We start from the raw sequence: 20,153 nt of genomic DNA, 5'->3' as shown, positions 1-20,153 counted from the left end.
AACAGAAATTATACTTGTGCTTTCCTTGACTTTGATCATATATGTAATTTACTGCACTTTACAGCCTTATTTTCCCCTCTTTGAGCATGAAGTGGATTGTGTCAGCGGGTGACTGCAACCCAGGGAAACCCATTATTTGTCTCAAGTCATGCTTCCTTTTACCACATTCATTAACTGAGTTTGTTTGCTCTTAGCCATTGATGCTCCTTCCAACCTGCGCTTCCTCACATCCACAAGCAACTCCCTGCTGATTGCTTGGCAGCCGCCCCGTGCCCGGATCACAGGCTACATCCTCAAATATGAGAGACCTGGCGCACAGCCCAAGGAGCTGATCCCTCGCCCCCACGCCGGCACCACGGAGGCCACTCTTACTGGTACGTCTTTTCCATTTGGGAGGTCATCTGGTTAATGCCTCCTGTACTGAACTGAGCATCCCACATAGATGGTGGCATTCCCCATGTGATCCTGCAGGGGGTTCAGGAGGCGTACGGTTACCAGCACCATGGGTCTTGGCCCAGGTGGGGATCAGACATTGTGGAGCTGTGCATGTGGGCAAAGCCTGGGATCCACTCCATCCCCCCCACGCGCCAGCCAGTGCCTCTGAGCAGGCACGGAAGGACAAATAATCTGTACCAGGTAAAGGGCTGGTGCAGATTACACCCTGCTAGAGCAAGGAGAAGCCAAAGACGATGTGGCTCCTTCGATCACAATTTGGCTCTCGCTTTGCTCCAGCATAGCACCACTGGGCCTGGCACAGGGCCGATTTTACTCTGACAGTCTAGCCCTAAATTTGGAAAGTATCCAGACTGCTGTAGATTTTTAGAAAACACAAGCTGAGGTGTCTTTAGTGTTCACTAATGGTGAGCGCTCCAGAGTCCAGTCTTTTCCCTCCAAAGGATTATGGGGGACCATCAATGTCATAACACGAGGAAACCTAAACGGATTATTTGTGCTTAGTACGACTATGATTGGAAAGTGCATTGTATTTGTACAGTAAGCACTAGCATTGGACACCATAGCAGGGAGCAAAACCTTGAGGAGTTTCTGTTTAGCTATCCCTCACTGTCATTTTGTAATTAGGGGTTTCCTTAAGCGTGAAGTCATTCTCTTCCTCCCCAGGTCTGGAGCCAGGAACTGAATACACCATCTACATCATTGCTGTGAAGAACAATCAGAAGAGTGAGCCATTGGTTGGCAGGAAAAAGACAGGTAAAATAATTTTCCAGTCCACCCCGATGGGAGAAGTTGACCTCTCCTCATTGGGGAATTAGTCTCTGCCTTGGGGGGATAATGTCTTCTCCAGAGGGCTAATGTTATAACATTGCTTAAAATATCCTTTTCACTGGTATATGTTGTTAATCAAATACAAGCTTTCAGGCTGCTAAGTGAAAGTATCATTTTTCCTTCATTTTCTTTTTCTTCCTTAAAAAGGGGGGATACATTTTTCATAAGCAGGGGTTCTGCAATGGACGAGGTGATCTGCTGGACAATGCAAAGCACAGTTCAGTGGGTTCAGACACTGAGGACATGAGATTGCATTCAGTTTTTCTTCCTGTGTACCTAAACCATACTTAAATGAAGGCTAACACTCACTTTTCCTTCTAGCCTGTGATGGGTTCAGTGGGAGAAGCCCACACAGACTGGAGCTGTTCATCTGATGCACACTTGATACATTTCAATTTGTCTGACTTTGTCTCCAGTCTGTGAGGTGCTACAAGGAGAAAGTAGCCAGTAAAATCTCTGTCGTCCAGCTGGAGACCTGAATAGCATAAGAGTAAATCCCTTAGCACATGCCTAAGATTTTCTTCAATTGGCAGACTATGAATGTCTATTTCAATCACCTCTTGTTCTCTTAATTTGAGCATTGGTGGCTTCTCTGGGTGCAGTGATCATAGCTTAATTGCTTTGAGTGGTTGACAGCGTTCACTGTAGTTGCCTAGCTTATCATAACTAATGCTGGGGCTTCAGGTGCTTTGCTTTATTGCTTCTAACCTTTCTTTGGCTAGACGAGCTCCCGCAGCTGGTAACCCTGCCACACCCCAACCAAGGCGGACCGGAGATTCTGGACGTGCCTTCCACTGTGGAGAGGACTCCTTACTTCACAAACAGGTTTGACAGTGGAAATGGTATCCAACTTCCAGGCACCAGTGGCCAGCAAACGTTAGGGAACCAGGGACAGCAAGTCTTCTTTGAGGAACACGGTTTTAGAAGGACCACTGCTCCCACCACAGCAACTCCCATTAGGCACCGGCCAAGACTACAGACACCAGATGTGGATGAAGAAATTGACCTTGTTAACAGGTACCTAGTCCAGAGAGAGGACTTGGTTGAGCCTTCATTCCCTCACTCACTAGGGCCCAGGCGCAATGATACCACGGGCCAGGAAGCTCTTTCTCAGACCACCATCTCTTGGAGGCCCCTGCTGGAGAGCTCTGAATATGTCATCTCATGCCAACCAGTCGGCACCAACGAAGAGCCTTTACAGGTAATTAATTGTTGTCTCTCAGATGCACTTTGAATGCTACCACAATATTGGACTTGACTATGGCAGTCCCCAGACATTTTAAGGAGGACCTTGGGATTCTAGTTTCCCGTGGTTGCATTGTAGGGTTGATAGAGCCAGAACTTGCCCATAAGATTCCATCTGCACTCATCCTAGGTACTTTCTGCTTGCCACTTCACCATGTAGTATTAGCAGCCCTGCCGGGTTAATGCTGTTTTAGCCTCTGGCTGAGGGCAGGGTGCCGTGCATGGAGGAGAACAGAGGGTATATTGGCTAAAACAGAGAGACCCTGGGCCTCTGTTTGCATTTCTCCATAAGGAAGTGCTAATACAGCGAAGGAGATGCATGGGAATTTTATCCTATAAATGCGCTTAAGGTTGTGGAATCTCCATCAACGGAGGGCTTTAAGAACAGGTTAGACAAACAGGTTTAATTATTATCTAGACCATTTCTGACAGCTATCTCATTGCAGGGGGCTGAACTAGACTTACTGAGGTCCCTTCCACTCCTACATTTCTATGATACTATGAATTTCAGTAGTGGAATGAGGCAGCCGAGTTAATATTGCTGATGTAAAGATGGTCTTGTGGCTAAAGTAAAACACTGGGAATTTTGGGGATTTGGGTTCTGTTCCTGTTCTACTAAAGACTTCCAGGGTGATATGGAGCAAGTCCCTTCACCTTTGTCTAAAAACTGAGACTGTAGTAGATCCCTACCTCACCATGGGACATGGAGGCTGAATTCATTGATATTTGTTAGGCACTCTGGGATCCACAGGACTGGGCCCCATTGTACTAGACGCTGTACAGTCATGAAGACCAGCCTTACCCTCTGCAGCCTAAGAAGCATACTCTTTCTAAAGCCAGTTTTGTGGTGATGTACTTGCAGTTCAGAGTTCCTGGAACTTCCTCTTCTGCTACCCTGACTGGCCTTACCAGAGGAGCCACCTACAACATCATCGTGGAGGCACTGAAAGATCGTAGGAGACACAAAGTTCTGGAGGAGGTTGTCACAGTGGGCAATGCTGGTAGGTTAAAGCTAAACAGTCTGGCCAAAATTCTGCCTTGCACCTCTTACCCACAGCCTGGATCTCACCAGGCACTCACTAGGCTGCAGTGCAATACATTAGGAGCACCCTGTTTTCTCATTGCACATCGTATTTACAATGGACACTGAAGAAACAATTCTTTCTGATTTTGTGGAGCAGATGACTATGCAGTGATAAGAGCTAGGCTAGTCTACTACCCAAATGCGCATAGAGAGCGAGGGGGGTGCCGACCAACTTCTGTTGGTTCTGTTCTTTTATTGGACCAACTTCTGGTGGTGAGACTGTCCTAGTGGAAGTCAGAGATGCTAGGCCTGTGATAATGCCAGTGTCGTGGCCGACATTCTCACCCAACATCGAATTACTGGTACCAAAATAATGTACCTACCATGACAAAGGGGTTACTCTGAGTCCATCTCCTCCTCCCTTTCTCTCCAGTGACCAGCGGCTGGCGATTGGCCAGATGAATTGCTGTGTCATCTCCCTGGTTAATAGAGTTGCCCGCTGGGAGGCTCTCTTTGGGCCACAGGGTCCAGCCACTGTCTCCTTTCCTGACAGCTGTGGTGTAACCAACACCTGTGCTGGCTATAAGTCGCCTGGCATGTTCGCTGTATACAGGCAAACTGGCTGGGTGGAGTCCGACTCCACGCATGGGCAGACTTCGGGAACTTACATGAGCAAGATCCCTCCGAGGTATTTCTTCTCCTCTGTCACTTGGGGTTTCGTTCTGTGCCAGAATTCAGCTCGACCCCCAGCATGCCTGCAATTTAGCACTCCCCCATTGTGCGTCACAGAATCCAAACGCCCGCTGCTGTGTGCAAGTCCAGCTCGTTTCTCTGTAAAGGTGGTGTCATAAATATAAAGGGAAGGGTAACCATCTTTCTGTAGACAGTGCTATAAAATCCCTCCTGGCCAGAGGCAAAGTCCTTTTACCTGTAAAGAGTTAAGAAGCTCAGGTAACCTGGCTGGCACCTGACCCAAAATGACCAATGAGGGGACAAGATACTTTCAAATCTGGAGGGGGGGAAAAGGCTTTTGTCTGTCTGTGTGATACCTTTGCTGGGAACAGATCAAGGATGCAAGTCCTCCAACTCCTGTAAAGTTAGTAAGTAATCTAGCTAGAAAATGTGTTAGGTTTTCTTTGTTTTGGCTTGTGAAGTTCGCTGTGCTGGAGGAAATGCGTATTCCTGTTTTTGTGTCTTTTTGTAACGTATGGTTTTGCCTAGAGGGATTCTCTGTTTTGAATCTGACTGCCTGTGAGATTATCTTCCATTCTGATCTCTCAGAGTTGTTCTCTTATCTTTTTTTGTTCTTCTAATAAAGTTCTGTTTTTTAAGAATCTGATTGGGTTTTTTGGGTCTTAAAAATCCAAGGTTCATCTTGTTTGTTCTCAAGCCTCCCCAGGAAAGGGGGTGTAAGGACTTGGGGGGATATTTTGGGGGAAGATGTCTCCAAGTGGTCTCTTCCCTGATCCTTTGTTAAATCGCTTGGTGCTGGCAGCAGACCAGGTTTTTGACCTAAGCTGGAAGAAATAAGCTTATAGAGTTTCATGCAGGTCCCCACATCTATACCCTAGAGTTCAGCGTGGGGAAGGAACCCTGACAGGTGGGTTAGTCAGATCACTGCTTTCACGAATGCAAAACATGTGCGCGCTTAAAACCTGGCAGGTCCAAATGAAAATAACTGTCACCAATGAGGTTTTTATCATCACCCTACTGCTCTGCCAAATTCACCTGTAAAATAAATCCAAGCGAGTGCTCCGTCACTACTGGGAATGTGGCCTTCAGTTACGACTCTTCTCATTCGAGGTGTAAAGTATCCCCGTGTATGACGCCTCTTTGTTCTCTCTTCTTTCCAGTGTCTGAAGGAGTGAACCAGCCGACCGACGACACGTGTTATGATACTTACACTGGCTCCTTCTACTCCATTGGAGAGGAATGGGAGCGATTGTCCGAAACAGGCTTTAAACTCTGGTGCCAGTGCTTAGGCTTTGGCAGTGGTCATTTCCGATGCGATTCATCTAGTGAGTAGCTTGCTGTTGTCCATCCCTGCAGACAGACTGCTCCATTCCGCGCCTAATTAGCACTCATGGCATGTTTGGCAGATGCAACGTGACCCAAACGTGAAGCAAATAAATGCACACACTAGTACAACGTTTGCATCATTGAATGATGGAAAACTGGTTAACGGTGGTTAAACTTTGCAGCTTATCCAGTACTGCTGTTCACTGTATAAGCAATGGTCCTGTTTGTATTTCTCTGTAATGCTTTTGTGAGGAAATTAACATTTTCCCTTCCATTGCTAGGTGAGTCCAGTTAATGCTTAAAAATGAGAGATTGGGTGTCTGAAGTAGATCAGAACAGTCATTTCAGAAAACACCCCTGCCTAATTAAATATATTTAATCTCTAAATCCTAACTTTATATATCAGCACAATGGATTTGATATAACTCTCATTAAGTTCAGTGGGCATGGGACCAAAGCCCACGGTTTGGTTTGAACGTGCCGTCATAACACCTTGAGGCTGGCAGTCAGCATTGCCAAGCAAACAGCACCACTGCAATTGCGTTTAGTTTGAATCTTTGCAGGACTCGGGCTTAAGTAGACCATATTCAGAGGAAGGGTAGGGGATGAAACAAAGTCAGCGTGATTAAGTGGTTCTATAGGGCATGTGTCTTACTGATTTAAACTGTGCTTTCTATTACAAAGTACGCAAAGCAAAAAGGGAATTTCTATGTTGTATGTAGCTTTGAGAGTAATTGCTACAAGGCAGACATTTTTTTCACAGGTCTAATCATTCTATTACATCATTTGGTACACAAGGTTTAACTGTTGTTTTCCCATTATGTGTGTGACATGATTATACTGTGTATTTACTCTTTTAAAAGACTAGTACATTTCCTCCCCTGCCCCTCTCCAGTGCCTGTTTGTTTAAGCTTCCTTTTTATGTAGTTCCAGGGATTCCCTACAAATGACATTTTAAAATTCTGTCCCACCCACTCCTTCCTGGAGCAGCTCCTCCACCTTTACCCAGTCTAAAATGGCCTCTCCTCTGCTTAAAGTTCTAGTCTCAGATCAACAGCTGGGAAAAGGAGGGACAACTCTGCTCACATCCAGAGAGTTGTGCCCGTTTACACCCACCGTGGATTTGTCCCCCCTCCCCTTCAGTTGGCCCAGGAAGCTCCACAGATCAATTCCCTGCCCCTTAAGCAACAGGCCTGTGTAGAGTAACCACCTGATTGTCATTCCTCTGGTTCATTCAGAATGGTGCCACGACAACGGGGTGAACTACAAGATCGGGGAGAAGTGGGACCGCCAGGGCGAGGGCGGCCAGATGATGAGCTGCACGTGTCTTGGCAACGGAAAGGGAGAATTCAAGTGTGACCCACGTATGTCCTTTCACATTGACGTTAACTCTGTTTCAGGCTTTCATCCGATTTGTGCTCTTAGAATCTCACCCTTGTGGCACAGAGTGGGTGGAACCTAAGCACTGCTCAAATGGGCCCGTTTTACTCTGTGTAATACAGCACCCCATGGCGGGTGAACAGCAGTGAGGACTGAAGCTAGGATCTCTGGATTTTAGAGCATGAACTAAAAGACCCTCCTCTGTTAGACAAGACTGTAGCAGGCTCATCAACCTCCAGGCCTGCCAACAGGGTGGGGCAAAGGGGAAATTGCCCAACGGCTCGCGAGATTTAAAAGGACCCAGGGGTCTCTGGCTACTGCTGCGGGAGCAGCGATGGTAGCCAGGAGCCCCAGGCCCTTTTAAATTGCCCGGGCGGGCCGCAGGGCTCCTACGGGTGCACCCGACTGCTCTGGCCCCGTGCTTTGGGGGGTCCCACGGGCCGGCGCGGTCGGTCTCGGAAGTAACAGTGTACCATCACTTCTGCCCCAGGCCCTGTCCCCACACCCCCAGGGACGCCGTGGCCCTGGGGCCCGGAATTGCTCTCGGCTGGCCAGGACAGAGCACTGCATTGCCTTACAGAGGATGAGTAAACTGAGTGCTTTAAATCAGTTGACTCCCCCAAAGCCAATCAGTGAGTTATTGGCAGAACTGGAGACGGGAGCTCTGGCTCCTGGGTTCTTGCTCTAGCTGCCCCACCGCCCTACCCCCAAAGTCTTAATCCTTAAAAGCAAATATAGACCATGTGACAGAATCTTGCTTCTTCCTCTGATTCTCCGTAGACGAGGCAACATGCTATGACGATGGCAAGATGTACCATGTAGGAGAGCAGTGGCAGAAAGAGTACCTTGGTGCTATCTGCTCCTGTACTTGTTACGGAGGACAGCAGGTAGGCAGAACTAGTCTGGCATGCTAATCCTGATGTGATGATGCATATTATTGGAAAACCAGTGGGGGAAATGTGACCTTTTATTAATAGCTTGCTAAAACCTTAGAAGTTCAGGTTTGAGTCAGCAATTACATGACCAGGGAATGCTGGCACCTCTGAAATAAACACACATTTTGAAAGGCCCTTCCCCCACAAAATCAGAGCTGAATCTTGGAAAAAGTCGGAGTTGGTTCCCTTTGTGCCTCTCCGAGCTTTGCAAACCCGTCCAGTACACCAACTAGAGGTTCTCAAACTCTGGCCACAGGCCTTGAGTGGTCTCTGAAGATAGGGGCTAGCTCATCCTTCTTTCCAGCTGCTGAATTATACATACTTTCCTAACACTTTTCCAGCTAAGCAGTTGCTGCATGGACAGCTACATGCTCACACAGTGCTCAGGGGAGAGGGACATACAGTTGCAAGTGGGGGAGGTGGTCATGAAATAGTCTCACCGTTGAAATGCAACCCACTCTGGCAAAGTCTGAGAACCCCTACTGCAGGCTTACTTCATGCAAGCCCCTACACCCCTCTCACCTGTGAATCAAAGGGTGTCCACGTTAGCATCACACACTGCCAGAAGAGAGGCTGGTAGCAAGAAAAGCAACGAATGGGAATGCATAAGGAGGAAGGTAAAGCAGAGACCAGTCCCTAACTTACACTTACCTTCTACTTCCTTGCGGTGTGAATCGTCACTGTTACACTGGTATCAAACTGGAGTAGCTTCATCGATTTCAGTGCAGGTTCCCCAGGGATGGAATCTGATTTGTGTATAAAGTATTAACTTCATCTGCCATGAGGATCCTTAAAAACCGTGTCTAACCGAGCTGTGTTCCTCAAGGGCTGGCGTTGTGACAACTGCCGCAGACCTGGTGCTGAGACGGCCCCCGACGGCTCTGCTGGCCACTCCTACACGCAGTTTTCACAGAGATATCACCAGAGCACAAATGCTGTACGTATAGAGACCCCTTGCTCATTCGTTACCAGTCTTGCCTGGTGCGGGGGAGTGTGTATTACCTACAACTCTTGTTAATAATCATCATGGATTAGAACTGCTTGCAGAATTCCGTTTGTTCTGCAGTTGACGGAAAGCCTTGTTCAGCAAAGAACTTAAGCACGTGCTTAAATTTTAGGCCCGCGCTTAAGGCTGTTGATTATAAGGGGACTTAATCGCAGGTTTAAGTCTCACTACGTGCTTTAATACTTTGCTAAATTGAGGTCCTAAATAACGGTAGTTCTTTTCCATTCCAAACCGTCACATACTAAGGCAGATCAATAGAATGGTTTGCAGTGAGAAATCTAAACAGCTGCAAATGCAAGGAGTTTGGCTGCATTTCTCAGCCAAGATTAGAATCATAGAATACCACGGTTGGAAGGGACCTCAGGAGGTCATCTAGTCCAACCCCCTGTTCAAAGCAGGACCAATCCCCAATTTTTGCCCCAGATCCCAAATGGCCCCCTCAAGGATTGAACTCACAACCCTGGGTTTAGCAGGCCAAAGCTCAAACCACTGAGCTATCCGTCCCCTACATTACTACATTATAGCACTTGTCTCTTACAGTACTGAGCACTAACTGGTTTCCTTTCCTCCTGACAGAATGTCAATTGTCCAATTGAGTGCTTCATGCCCTTAGATGTACAGGCAGACACACAACATCGACCAGGAAAGTAACAGCCAGCAAGTCTTACGCCACCACCACCAAAAATCTATCTACCAAGATGACCATCCAAACAGAGTGATGCTAGCAAAACCAGATCTCTAATAAAGAACGGCCTTCTGCTCCGGAGTCACTTTCCCAGCTTAAGCTCAACTCACAGCTTCTCCAAGCATCATTCTTGGCGCGTTTCAGACTTTTTTCTCATGATTGATAGCAGCGTGTATTGTTTTGTTTTTCTCAGTGTTTGATACCATTCAGTATTTTCAAATGAAAAAAGTTACTAAATTGTGAATGGGTTGGGGATCAAAATAATACTGGGGCGAGGGGGGTAAATGGGATGGAAGGCTCCCTTGCCATGCAAACAAAAACAACACTACTACCGTTTAGAGGAAGGAAAGTCCACTGAACACTTCTGCTTTCACCTAAAGCGTGCAGCCAGCAATAACCTACGTGACTGCATACCCCATCGCTGTGATATTTAAAATATGCACAGTCCTAATTCTTTCTAAATGACCCTATTGTTTTTCTAGCTGTATCTTTGTATCTCATACTGTTATTTATCAGTTTTGTTCCCCATCCCTCAAGTGTTTTTATATGGGAAAAAACGTACTGAAGAAACTTCGTATGCAGTTGACAAAGAGGAATTTGGTGTAATTATGATTGGTGATTATTTTTTATACTGTAAGTGCCAAAGCTTTACTACTGTGGAAAGACAACTCTTTTAATAAAAAGATTTTACAAACCAAATGCGTGGCTAGTGATTTTTATAATTTTTGTTGTTGCAATGGGGTTCAGGGAAAGAAGGTGTATGCGGAACTGAAATAGCTTTGCCTCTGGAAAGAAGATGGGACAGCCATCTTTCTGCAATATGAAGTTGAAAACAGAATATTTGTTGATCATTTTCTTAAAGGAAGTAGCATAGAAAAAGATTATCTGAAATTGCAGTAGCCCCTGGAGACACCAGTGGAGATCGAAGCCCCACTGAGTTAGTACAAACCCCATCAAGCTAGCACACACAGAGTAAGAAAGTGATTGAGAGAGCTTCAGGGCAGGGACTAGTTAGATGAGAGACAAAGGATGGGAGAAAAGAAGTATTATCTCCACTTTAAAGATGGGAAACTGCGGGACAGCACTTAAGGCCTCATCCAACAAGGTACTTTAAGCACACATGTCATCTCATCAATTTTAATGGGATTACTGACATGCTTAAAGTTAGCCATATGCTTAAATATTTGCTGAACTGGGGTCCAAGCGACTTGCCCAGCATCCCAAAGGAAGTGGCAAAGCCAGGAATTGAACCTACATCTCCTGAGATCAGGCCTATGGCGTAGCTACACTAACACCCATACAGACTAAGCATTGGGGAAGACGATTATAAATTACCTTAATTCATCTCTCATAACTGTTGATGGAGGATAATGTAATCACTCATTTCTAAGCAAGGGATGGAAACGTATAAGAGAGACCTGTCTCCATTTTACAGGAATTTACTGATTCATACTATTTCACTCTTCTTCCAAAAATGAGCTGCTCCATCTACAGTCCCGACCCGGCAAATTAAAAAAATCATAATGCAGAATACAGTTTGTTCAGACACTCTTGCTAGTAAAAGTGATCTCAGCTGTAACCTTTAGGTGTTACTGTAATACATATAAGGGAAGGAATTAATTTTATGGCACCTCAGCAGACATTGCTCATACTAAGGGATGACAGATATATTTATATATATAAAATATGGGAACAGGACAAAGAAATGGACAACTGTATTTCTAAACGGGTAACAACTGTAGAATATTTGGAAGAATGTTTTTCTGTGTTCTTGGTAAGGGAATGAAAATATTAGTCTGATCAGTTATTCACAAACTTCCTAGTTTATGATTTATATTTACTGCTGAAAAGATGCATCCCTACTCCACCCTGTTGAGAGACTTTCGGGTGTTTACTGAAACAGCAGTTTTACATTCAGATATTCAGTTTTACATTCATCCAGTAGACTACCACAAATGTAAAAATATTATCCCTGTAGAACTTGTTTTAAAGCAAAGTCAGTTGTATTGCAATGAATTAAACTAGGACCCTTTGGTTTGTACTGTCTGCATTGCCAAAACCTCCAAGCTCAACACTTACAAGGAAATACTAAATGTGAAAGCTTCCCTCATGATTCCTGGAGGCAAATTCTGCTCTTAGCTATATAGGAGTTGCATTATTCAAGTCAATAGAATTACTCTGGATTTACTTATAGACTGAGAATGGAATCTGGCTTCTTGACATGAGAAATATGGCAATAGAAAGCAATTGTTTTAACAGATTTCTATCAGGCAGCTGAACTGTTTGCGACGAGTAAAACTGTTGCAGCAAGAATGAGCAGTATCCCAATGTTGTTCAAATATGATGAGCTAAATAAGTACCTAAAATATACCAGGGTTAGATCTACAGAGAGAAAATTAGTTTTCTTTTAGACTACATTTCCATTATTGTCTCTTTCCCAAGCTGTGTTGTTCATGTCCATCCAGACCTCACTAGAGGAATCGATGCCTTTAGGACCTCAGCTCCAGATAACCAGTTCTCTCTAGCTAACTTAGACACAATAAATCCTGCATCTTGGCAGGGGGTAAGACTAGATGAGCCTCTTCTAATCCTGTGGTTCTATGATTCAGAGACATAGGAATTGCCAGTCTTCTCCAGGATCGTATCTTTGCCAGTGGCCAATACCAGATGCTGCTGAAGAATCTGCAAGAAACCCCTATAGTAGCTACTTATGGGATAAACTGCCCCCAGAGAACATTTCCACCTGACTGACCCCAGTTAGTCAGATGTTGGTTTATGATCTGGAACACAAAAGTTTATATCCCTTCTAAAGCTCCCATTTATTCTTTTAATATTCTAACTCTGGATATTCTTGTCACGGGGCTAAACGACGTATTTTGGGGTGCCCTTGCTAACTATTAGTCAAGAGCAGAATAGAGGTTGCAGAAAAAACTGTGAAATGCAAGCCATATTTTCTTGTTGAATTTTTTTTCAAAAGGGGAGGATGTTTATGTGATGATTTCATCCAGCTCTATTGCAGAATGGGACAACAAAACTGCTCGAGGACATCAAAGAGAAGGACTGGTAAGTAGAGCTGGCCAGAAAATGATTTCCCCACATGGTGAGAATTTTTCAGATTTCAAAAGACTTGTCCCATCTCAAATTGGGATAAACCTTCAAAAATCTCTACAATTTTCACAAACTGGCCATTTTTCTCTCTTTTCATTTGGGTCAATTGAAATGTTTCGTTTGCATATTTTAAACATGTTATATTTCAAATTTGAGCTTTTTAAAAATATGCTAAATCCAGCTAAATTGCTAAACGAAGTCCCCAAAACTTTTAGCTGGAAAAAATGTAAAAAACGGGACATTTAGACAATTTCAGAATTCTTTTTCCCGCAGGCAGTGGTTGAAGCCTCATTGCTTTGCTCATTTCAAACTCACCTGGATAAACCACTCACACCTACAGGGCAAGGAACGATCCTGCCTGTCCTGGCAGGGAGATGGACAGGGCAGATAGCCCAGGATTTCTCTTTCATCTTTAACAGCCATCACTCTGCAAAGGTAAACTGATGACAAGATACAGGACAAGCGTGCCTCGCCTGGAACCTCCCAACCACTGGGGGTGCTGCAACCAGCCCATCTCACACCCACAGTGGGACAGTACTGGCCAGGAAGGCACAGTTAGGGCAGCATGGGGGATGCACTGATCCAGCATCACCCCTGCACAGCCTTCGCTGGCAGGGCAGCCTTTGAGGCTGTGCTGATTAAAGCTGCCCCTTCAAACTGAAAGCCAGAAGGAAGGCAAGCAACGGTACTGGAGTCCCATAACTCCCATTTGTCATGCTATTCCTTGCCTTACGCAGAGCATCACAGCATGGCACTATGATTTCATCGAAGCTAGGGTCACCCTGCAGAGATTATTAATTAAGCAAGGTCACAGGCTGGGACCAGACACTCCCTCTCCGGGTCAAAACACTCCGTGGAGTTTAAGTTCCACAATACAATAGAGACTTAAAACCACATCTGTGAGCTCCTCAGACTTGGATCTGTGGGGATAAACTCTGCAGGCTCGAGAGCAGCTGCTATTTATCCACTTTACTGCTCTGTATAGAGTCTATCACCTCTGAATTCAGCCAGGACCACTTTGGAATTTATAAGCTCTGTAGGGGAGGAAAACGAATTGGCTGAACGGGTCTGAGGTTTCCCCTGGCATGTACAATGTAGAGACAGCTATTGCAAAACTCTGAGCTGTGCCAGTGACAAAAATAAAACAGGTTTTAGAAGTGCAATCAAAAGACATCCCTTGGAATGTGCTGGCAGTCGCAAATAACCAGCATGTTACTTTGTTCACATTAGAAAAACTAGTGAAAATCTGGAGTTTAGCAATCAGAGTTCAGCATGACGTAAAGTGAACTGTACACATCTGAGAACAGAAGTAGCTCTAGGCAAGACACCTATGTATGAATTCTGAATTGAACTCACTTGGTAGGAGAACCAAACATGTAAGATCACAGGAACTGGTATTTTCCCTTTCACCTCTAAGAAAGCAATTCAAGCCCACCCTTTGGCAAAAACACTAGCAGGATTTGGTGTATTGAATCTGAAACTACCTGAGGGCTTGTCTACATTACCTGCTGGATCCACAGGCAGCAATCAATCCAGCAGGGCTCGATTTACTTCATCTAGTCTAGACGCGATAAATCGACTGCTGAGCCCTCTCCCGGCAACTCCGGTACTCCACCAGGATGAGAGGCACAGGCAGAGTTGATGGGGGAGTGTAGGCAGTCGACTCACCGCAGTGAGTCGATCTAAGTACGTAGCTGAAGTTGTGTAACTTAGATTGATCCCCCCTCCCAGTGTAGACCAGGCCATAGGTGCCGACTTCTCCTGGCGCCGGTGGGTGCTCGACTGCCCTATGCCCCCGGCCCAGCCCCGACTCCACCCCTCCCCCATTCCAACCCATTCCCCAAAGTCCCTGCCCCCTCTCTGCCCCATTGGACTTCTTCCCCGAATCCCCACTCTGGCCCTGCCTCCTCCTCTGAGTGCGCCACATTCCCGCTCCTCCCCCATCCCTCCCGGAGCTTGTTAGGCTGCGAAACAGCTGTTTTGCGGCGGCAAGTGCTGGGAGGTAGGCAGAGGAGCGGGGACCTGGCGCGTTCAGGGGAAGAGGCTGAGGTGAGGTGGAGCGGCGGGGGAGGATGGGGAGTGGGGGGAAGCTTGGCTGCCGGTGGGTGCAGCGCTTCAGCCATGGAGCACCCATGGAGTCGGCACCTATGGACCAGGCCTCAGATACGGGACCAATTACATACTCTCAGCGGAAAATGAGGATAAGGAATGGGACATGTTGGGAGAAAGCTGCTAGCTCAAAAGCAATCTGTGTAGTTTCAGTTTATAACAGATTTTTATCAATCCATTACAAATGTGGCTGCAAGGCAGGACTTTCATAGTGTTCCATCAGCATTTTAATTAATTGGAAAAATCTGGGCTATAAAATTTAACTCATAAAATGAAGACACTTTTCCCGAACACACAAAGAACATGGAAGACTTCACACTCAATTCAGCCAGGAACCGTGTATTTATTTTCAAAAGAAAAATTCCTTTGCAAGTATCAGCTTCTTTTTGCTTTAATTTGCAGCCAGCAGCAGGGGCTTTGTTTGCTGACTACACAAGGACACTCTACGGCATGTGCAGACTGGGTTTCCAGATGTAACTGGTGAAGTTATGGTCACGGCTTATGCTGGCTGCGACAGCCCATGGTGGAATCAGTGATGGAACAGCCGAAGATTGGTGTGAATGAGAGTTATTCCCAGCTCATCGCATGCTTCGATCACAACTTGGTCAGCAGCTGAGCCAGATGGGGCAGCAATAAACTGTACTCCGCTCTGAACAGAGATTTAGAGAAGCTAAAGGTTAGTGATGAAAAGCAAAAACAACTGGATGAATTGTGCAGTGAAACTGGGATATATGGTACAACCAGCACAGACTTGTGCTCTTCTCCAGTCCAGACGGTCAGCCCGCAATTCACTGTATTCCTGCTGTGCAATTAAAAACCCATGGCTGGCCCGTGCCAGCTGATTTGGACTCATGGGGCGTGGCCTGCGGGGCTGTTTAACTGCAGTGGAGACTCCCAGGCTTGAGCTCTGGGACCCTCCCACCCTGCAGAGTCCTAGAACCTGGTCTCCAGCCCAAGCCCAGAAGTCTTCTCTAGAATTAAACAGCCTCTTAGCCCGAGTCATAGGGCACGGGCCAGCTGTAGACATACCCTTGGAGTCCCAGACATGATCCAGGACCCCACTGTGCTAAGTGATGGTCTCTGCCCCAAAGGGCTTACAAGCCAGTAAGTTACTCACATGACTAGTCCTGGACTACTCCTCACATAAGTAACTGCTTGCCAGTGTGAGTAAAAAGTTCACAATCTGATCCTCTGAACTTAACAGCATTAGCTGGATATTTTGTGGCTATATTTGACATACTTTAACACTCCTTTAATTCTAGAGCCAACATCAATGGTGGTTATCGAACACCAGTTCATGGAGAACCACTGTGCTCCAGAAAAAACCTCTTCCAGAATGCAGCAGTTCTAGTTGGCACATTTCAAGCACCATGTGTAGAAAATGCAGACACACATTCCCAAGTGCACGAAATGAACAACTAAATAAAGCAAAAAGCACCCAGGTGTTTCCCTTACGTCACCCTGACATCCAGGCCGCACAATGACCCTACCTGTTTAGCTCGGTCCACATTATCCCTAAAAGGGAAGAATGCATCCGAGCTGAGGGAGACTGCATCCAGCTGGCCAATCCATTCCTTCTTCTCGGCCTCAGAGAGCTGTGCTGGGACCTCTTCAAACAGCGCCTTCCATTTAACCAGATCGTCACCCTGCAGGAACAGAGTCAGCTTACCCTGATGGCATTCCCTCCTTTTCCTGCTCTCTGACTATCACCGTGCCAGAAATGGCTTCTGGACCTCCCTCCCAGCCACCTAGTCATACGAGGGATGTCATCTCTTTTACATCCAAGTTCACACCTGATCTTACGTGATGCTCTGCTGCTGTGAACTTCATACCAGGAATTCATTAGATCCGAAGTGACTGTGGAAAGAGATTACCAACTACTGCTCCTGCTATCATCCCTGCTCCTCGCTTGTTTCTAGCCCATATGCTTTGCTTGGCCTGTTTGTGCTATGCCACTCTGTGTGTAAACACAGGACACACACAAACAGGATTTGGTATAAGGAGCTTCACACGTCTGATGAAGAGGAGCTTGCCTTATGAGTCACCTTCTTAAACTGCACTAATCCACCTCCCATACCACCCCTTTAAGCAAGCAGTTGTTGATGTATGGATGATTCACTAGGCTCCCATTCCAGCTGTTGGGTTTATACTTTAAAAGGGCATATATGCTTTACTGAGGCAGTCACTGCCTGCAACAGCCTGACCCAGTTTGATTCTGGGAATCCAAGCAGCCACAGAAATGAACTGCAAAAATCAGAGTGAAAATACAGCAGGAAAAGTTTAAGTGCCGACCATACTTTGAACCTTTTATTCTTTGTTTTTTAAGATTCAGAATTAATTTAGTACCTGTTGGCGACTGCCAGATAAAACAGCGCTGGAGACGGACGTCCTCTGAACAGGTAGAAAGTCAATGCTCCCTTACACTGCAGCACACAGTGGATGGGGAAATCAGGAGACCTGGTTCTATCCCCTGGCTCTCTGCCACTGACCTGCCGTGTGACCATGGGCAAGTCACTTCTCATCTTTGTGCCTCTCCGGCTGCCCCTTTTCTCTACTTATAGTGGAAGCTCTTCAGGGCAAAGCCTATCTCTGTGTATTTGTCCAGCGCCTAGCACAATGAGGCCCCATGCTCAGCTGGGTCCTTGAGGTGCCGCTTCCCAGTAGTAACAGCCCTCCAGCTACCTCTGGCTGCAAAAGACTATTACAGCTTCGCTGCCCACTTGTGTACCTAGGATAATGATTGTGGGGACAGCGCCTGGGGTGTGGACATTGTGTCTTCCCTAGGAGCTGGACAGGGATTATTTTCACACAGGCCAAACAGTTCTCAAACTCGAATGACCTCTGGCCATTAACAGTCTGGACCTCATTTGACCTGTCCCCAAATAACTGAATCCTGTTACCCATCCAACCCTCCAATACGCTCGACTTTCCCCCTCTACAAAGTGACTGCAGGAGACAGATGGGTGGCTTCACTAACCAAAAGACCCAAATCTGGTCCCAGTTATTACCTCCAGTTTCTGAGGGGCTAAGAGTGCAACCCAGGAAGCATGCGCAGTGTGGTGTGAACAAGGAGAGGCTCCTCTCCCTCAACTACAATTCCTCTAGCCAATTAAAGAGTGTGCTGTGAAAGGGTACAGCTCTCGCGGGACAGAAGATCCGGCGCTGTGATGCAAGACTGGGATGAGAGAGATGGAAGGGGTAAAAAGGGGCAAAGGACGAGACCACCCACAAGATTCAGGAATCCCTACCCTGGTCTATTTATCAACACTGATCCCACAAGAAACAATTTGCAGAACCTCCTGGACGGTCGTGAGGGAAAATCCTGGCGCATTACCTCGCCGGTGGTCCCGGTGACGTACTGATCAATGGCGTTGGAGATCTCCGCCCTCTTCACTCCAGCTTTGAACTTCATGGCGAGCACTTGGGGGTGGTGTCTCAGCCACCAGTGGTTTGCTTTGTCGCCAGCAAGACGCGTGCAGTGGATTCGGGACTGCTGGCCTGCCCCTATGCCGATAACCTGCAGTCACATGCAGAACACTGTAATGAACAGCCAAAGCACGTCCCCGCGCACTGTGACCTTTATCAGAGCAGCCCCAACCCCAGAACCATTATAAACAGACATGAAGGCAGAGAAAACCCTAAGCCCTTCATCCTGCAAATTGCATCTGGGACAGATCCCAGCACTCGTGACTTCACTGGGGCTCCATAACTGGGTTCCGTGTGGACACTGGGGTCTACCTGTGTGCAACAAGAAGCAGGATCAGGACCCAAGTAACCAAGACTGGCACTGTGTTGAGGAGAACAGGCTCTGTCCATATTGTCTTTACATGTCTCCCAGGTTCAACTGCTTATACTTTAATTCCCCACCCCACACTTATTAGTATCTCTCTCCGTTCTATTAAATCAACACTTTCTAGCCCAGGCACAAAATCTACTCGACCCGCCCTCACTACAAGGATGTTTGTTTCTCTCACCCATTCAGTATGTGCCCCGTTACTATTTATTATTTGTGCTACCATAGCACCCTAGTGACAGACCAGGTCTCTATTGTGCTAACAGCTGGAGAAATGAACTAGCTAAATTTTTCTTCCTGAATTCTACAAGTACCTTCTGCCAAGGGAGTTAAACTATCACACCAAAAAAAGGTCTGATGCAGTTCTGGCTTTCATTGAAAAAGCACTCTGTCTGTTCCAGGAATGACTAGGCCTGGTGAGAGATTCTAGCCAGCCTACCTGTTCTTGGAAAGAGAATTCAGGTCTGTGTCTAGACCACCTCTGGGTGTAACCCAGGAGCTGTGATCAGCATGGTATAAAACCACTATATAGCTTAGATGCAGCTTCTGGCATATTACAAACAAGCCCCAGTCACGGCTGATAAGGAGGAAAAATCAAGTATTCAATCTGGACAACTGGCCTGTCAAATCAGAACTTTGCAGCTGCCAATACATTTCCTATTCTGCCATGTGCCAGAAAGAGCAGGATTTAAAAATAGCTACACACTAAACCTAGCCCTTGCTTAATGGGTTTGGAGTTTAATATGAAACCGGTCCCCCGGGGACACTGCCTCCAGGAGCAATGTTTGAAACGGGACCTTTTCAAGCCACCGAGAATGAAAGAGGCAGTGTATCTGCTTTGCCTCCTCAAGCCCTGGTCTTGTCAGACAAATTCTTCACTCAGCATACAGCTTTTCCTTCTCTCCCTTCAATTTGGGGTACATCCTGGAGTTCATATTTTTGCAGAATCTTCTGCTCTCCTGAACTATAAGCCCCGACAGCAGTTTGCCCTGTTTAGCTAAGTGTGCCGTTAATCCCACACCTATGTATGCCAGTCTATATGGAGGATTGTAAACCACAACCATTAAAAGGAGAAGGAACAATATTAAAATAAATTAATAATTTATTTAAAAATCAATTAAAATAATCAAATAAATAAAATTATTTTTGAAAAAAATAAGTAAATACCCCCCCCCGGAACTATGCTGCTGAATTCTTCCCAGACGGCCAGTCGCACTTTTGTGACACGTCTTTTGTCACAAGTCCTGCAGTCTCCAGACCCGCTGGCTACTCCTGCTTATAAAGCCCCAGCATGCTTTAGGCTGGGAATGTCAGTCGCACACCCTGCAGCAAGCCCCCCCCGGAGGATGAGGTACACTCCTCGTTCTACAGTATTGCCGGGTTCATGGTGTAGAAACATAGGTGTGATGTTTTTACACCTCAGTGAATTTACAAACCCCAGGGACACCTGTTTTGTTATGCATCCTGTTGCCCCCCCCCCCGCAGCAGAAAGCATGCTGGGAAGCCACATAGAGGAAAAGCCATTGAGCCACATGACATCTGGACATGGTGCAAAATGACAGGCT

At 46.3% G+C, this 20,153-nt stretch overlaps 2 protein-coding genes across 6 annotated transcripts in view; one reads left to right on the top strand and one right to left on the bottom strand.

Annotated features, from left to right (window-relative positions):
* Positions 1-10,277, top strand: part of FN1 (fibronectin 1) — a 67,381-nt gene extending 57,104 nt beyond the window's left edge. For all 4 annotated transcript variants that reach the window (XM_084644141.1, XM_084644140.1, XM_084644143.1 and 1 more), the window contains 9 exons: positions 195-374; positions 1,120-1,209; positions 2,007-2,485; positions 3,392-3,530; positions 5,407-5,571; positions 6,811-6,936; positions 7,733-7,839; positions 8,714-8,824; positions 9,470-10,277. In XM_084644141.1, coding sequence (XP_084500267.1) covers positions 195-374; positions 1,120-1,209; positions 2,007-2,485; positions 3,392-3,530; positions 5,407-5,571; positions 6,811-6,936; positions 7,733-7,839; positions 8,714-8,824; positions 9,470-9,544 — 1,472 coding nt within the window. In that variant the 3' untranslated portion in view covers positions 9,545-10,277. The remainder of the gene's footprint in view (positions 1-194; positions 375-1,119; positions 1,210-2,006; positions 2,486-3,391; positions 3,531-5,406; positions 5,572-6,810; positions 6,937-7,732; positions 7,840-8,713; positions 8,825-9,469) is intronic.
* A 4,841-nt stretch (positions 10,278-15,118) lies between these two features.
* ATIC (5-aminoimidazole-4-carboxamide ribonucleotide formyltransferase/IMP cyclohydrolase) overlaps positions 15,119-20,153 on the bottom strand; it is a 34,755-nt gene continuing 29,720 nt past the window's right edge. For both annotated transcript variants that reach the window (XM_084643323.1, XM_084643324.1), the window contains exons 14-16: positions 18,130-18,312; positions 16,286-16,441; positions 15,119-15,444 (exon numbers count right to left, since the gene is read on the bottom strand). In XM_084643323.1, coding sequence (XP_084499449.1) covers positions 15,325-15,444; positions 16,286-16,441; positions 18,130-18,312 — 459 coding nt within the window. In that variant the 3' untranslated portion in view covers positions 15,119-15,324. The remainder of the gene's footprint in view (positions 15,445-16,285; positions 16,442-18,129; positions 18,313-20,153) is intronic.

This window comes from Lepidochelys olivacea (genome assembly GCF_965140295.1).
Source record: "Lepidochelys olivacea isolate rLepOli2 genome assembly, chromosome: 11".
Classification (NCBI taxonomy): domain Eukaryota; kingdom Metazoa; phylum Chordata; order Testudines; family Cheloniidae; genus Lepidochelys; species Lepidochelys olivacea.
This window is presented reverse-complemented; position numbering and strand designations above follow the sequence as displayed.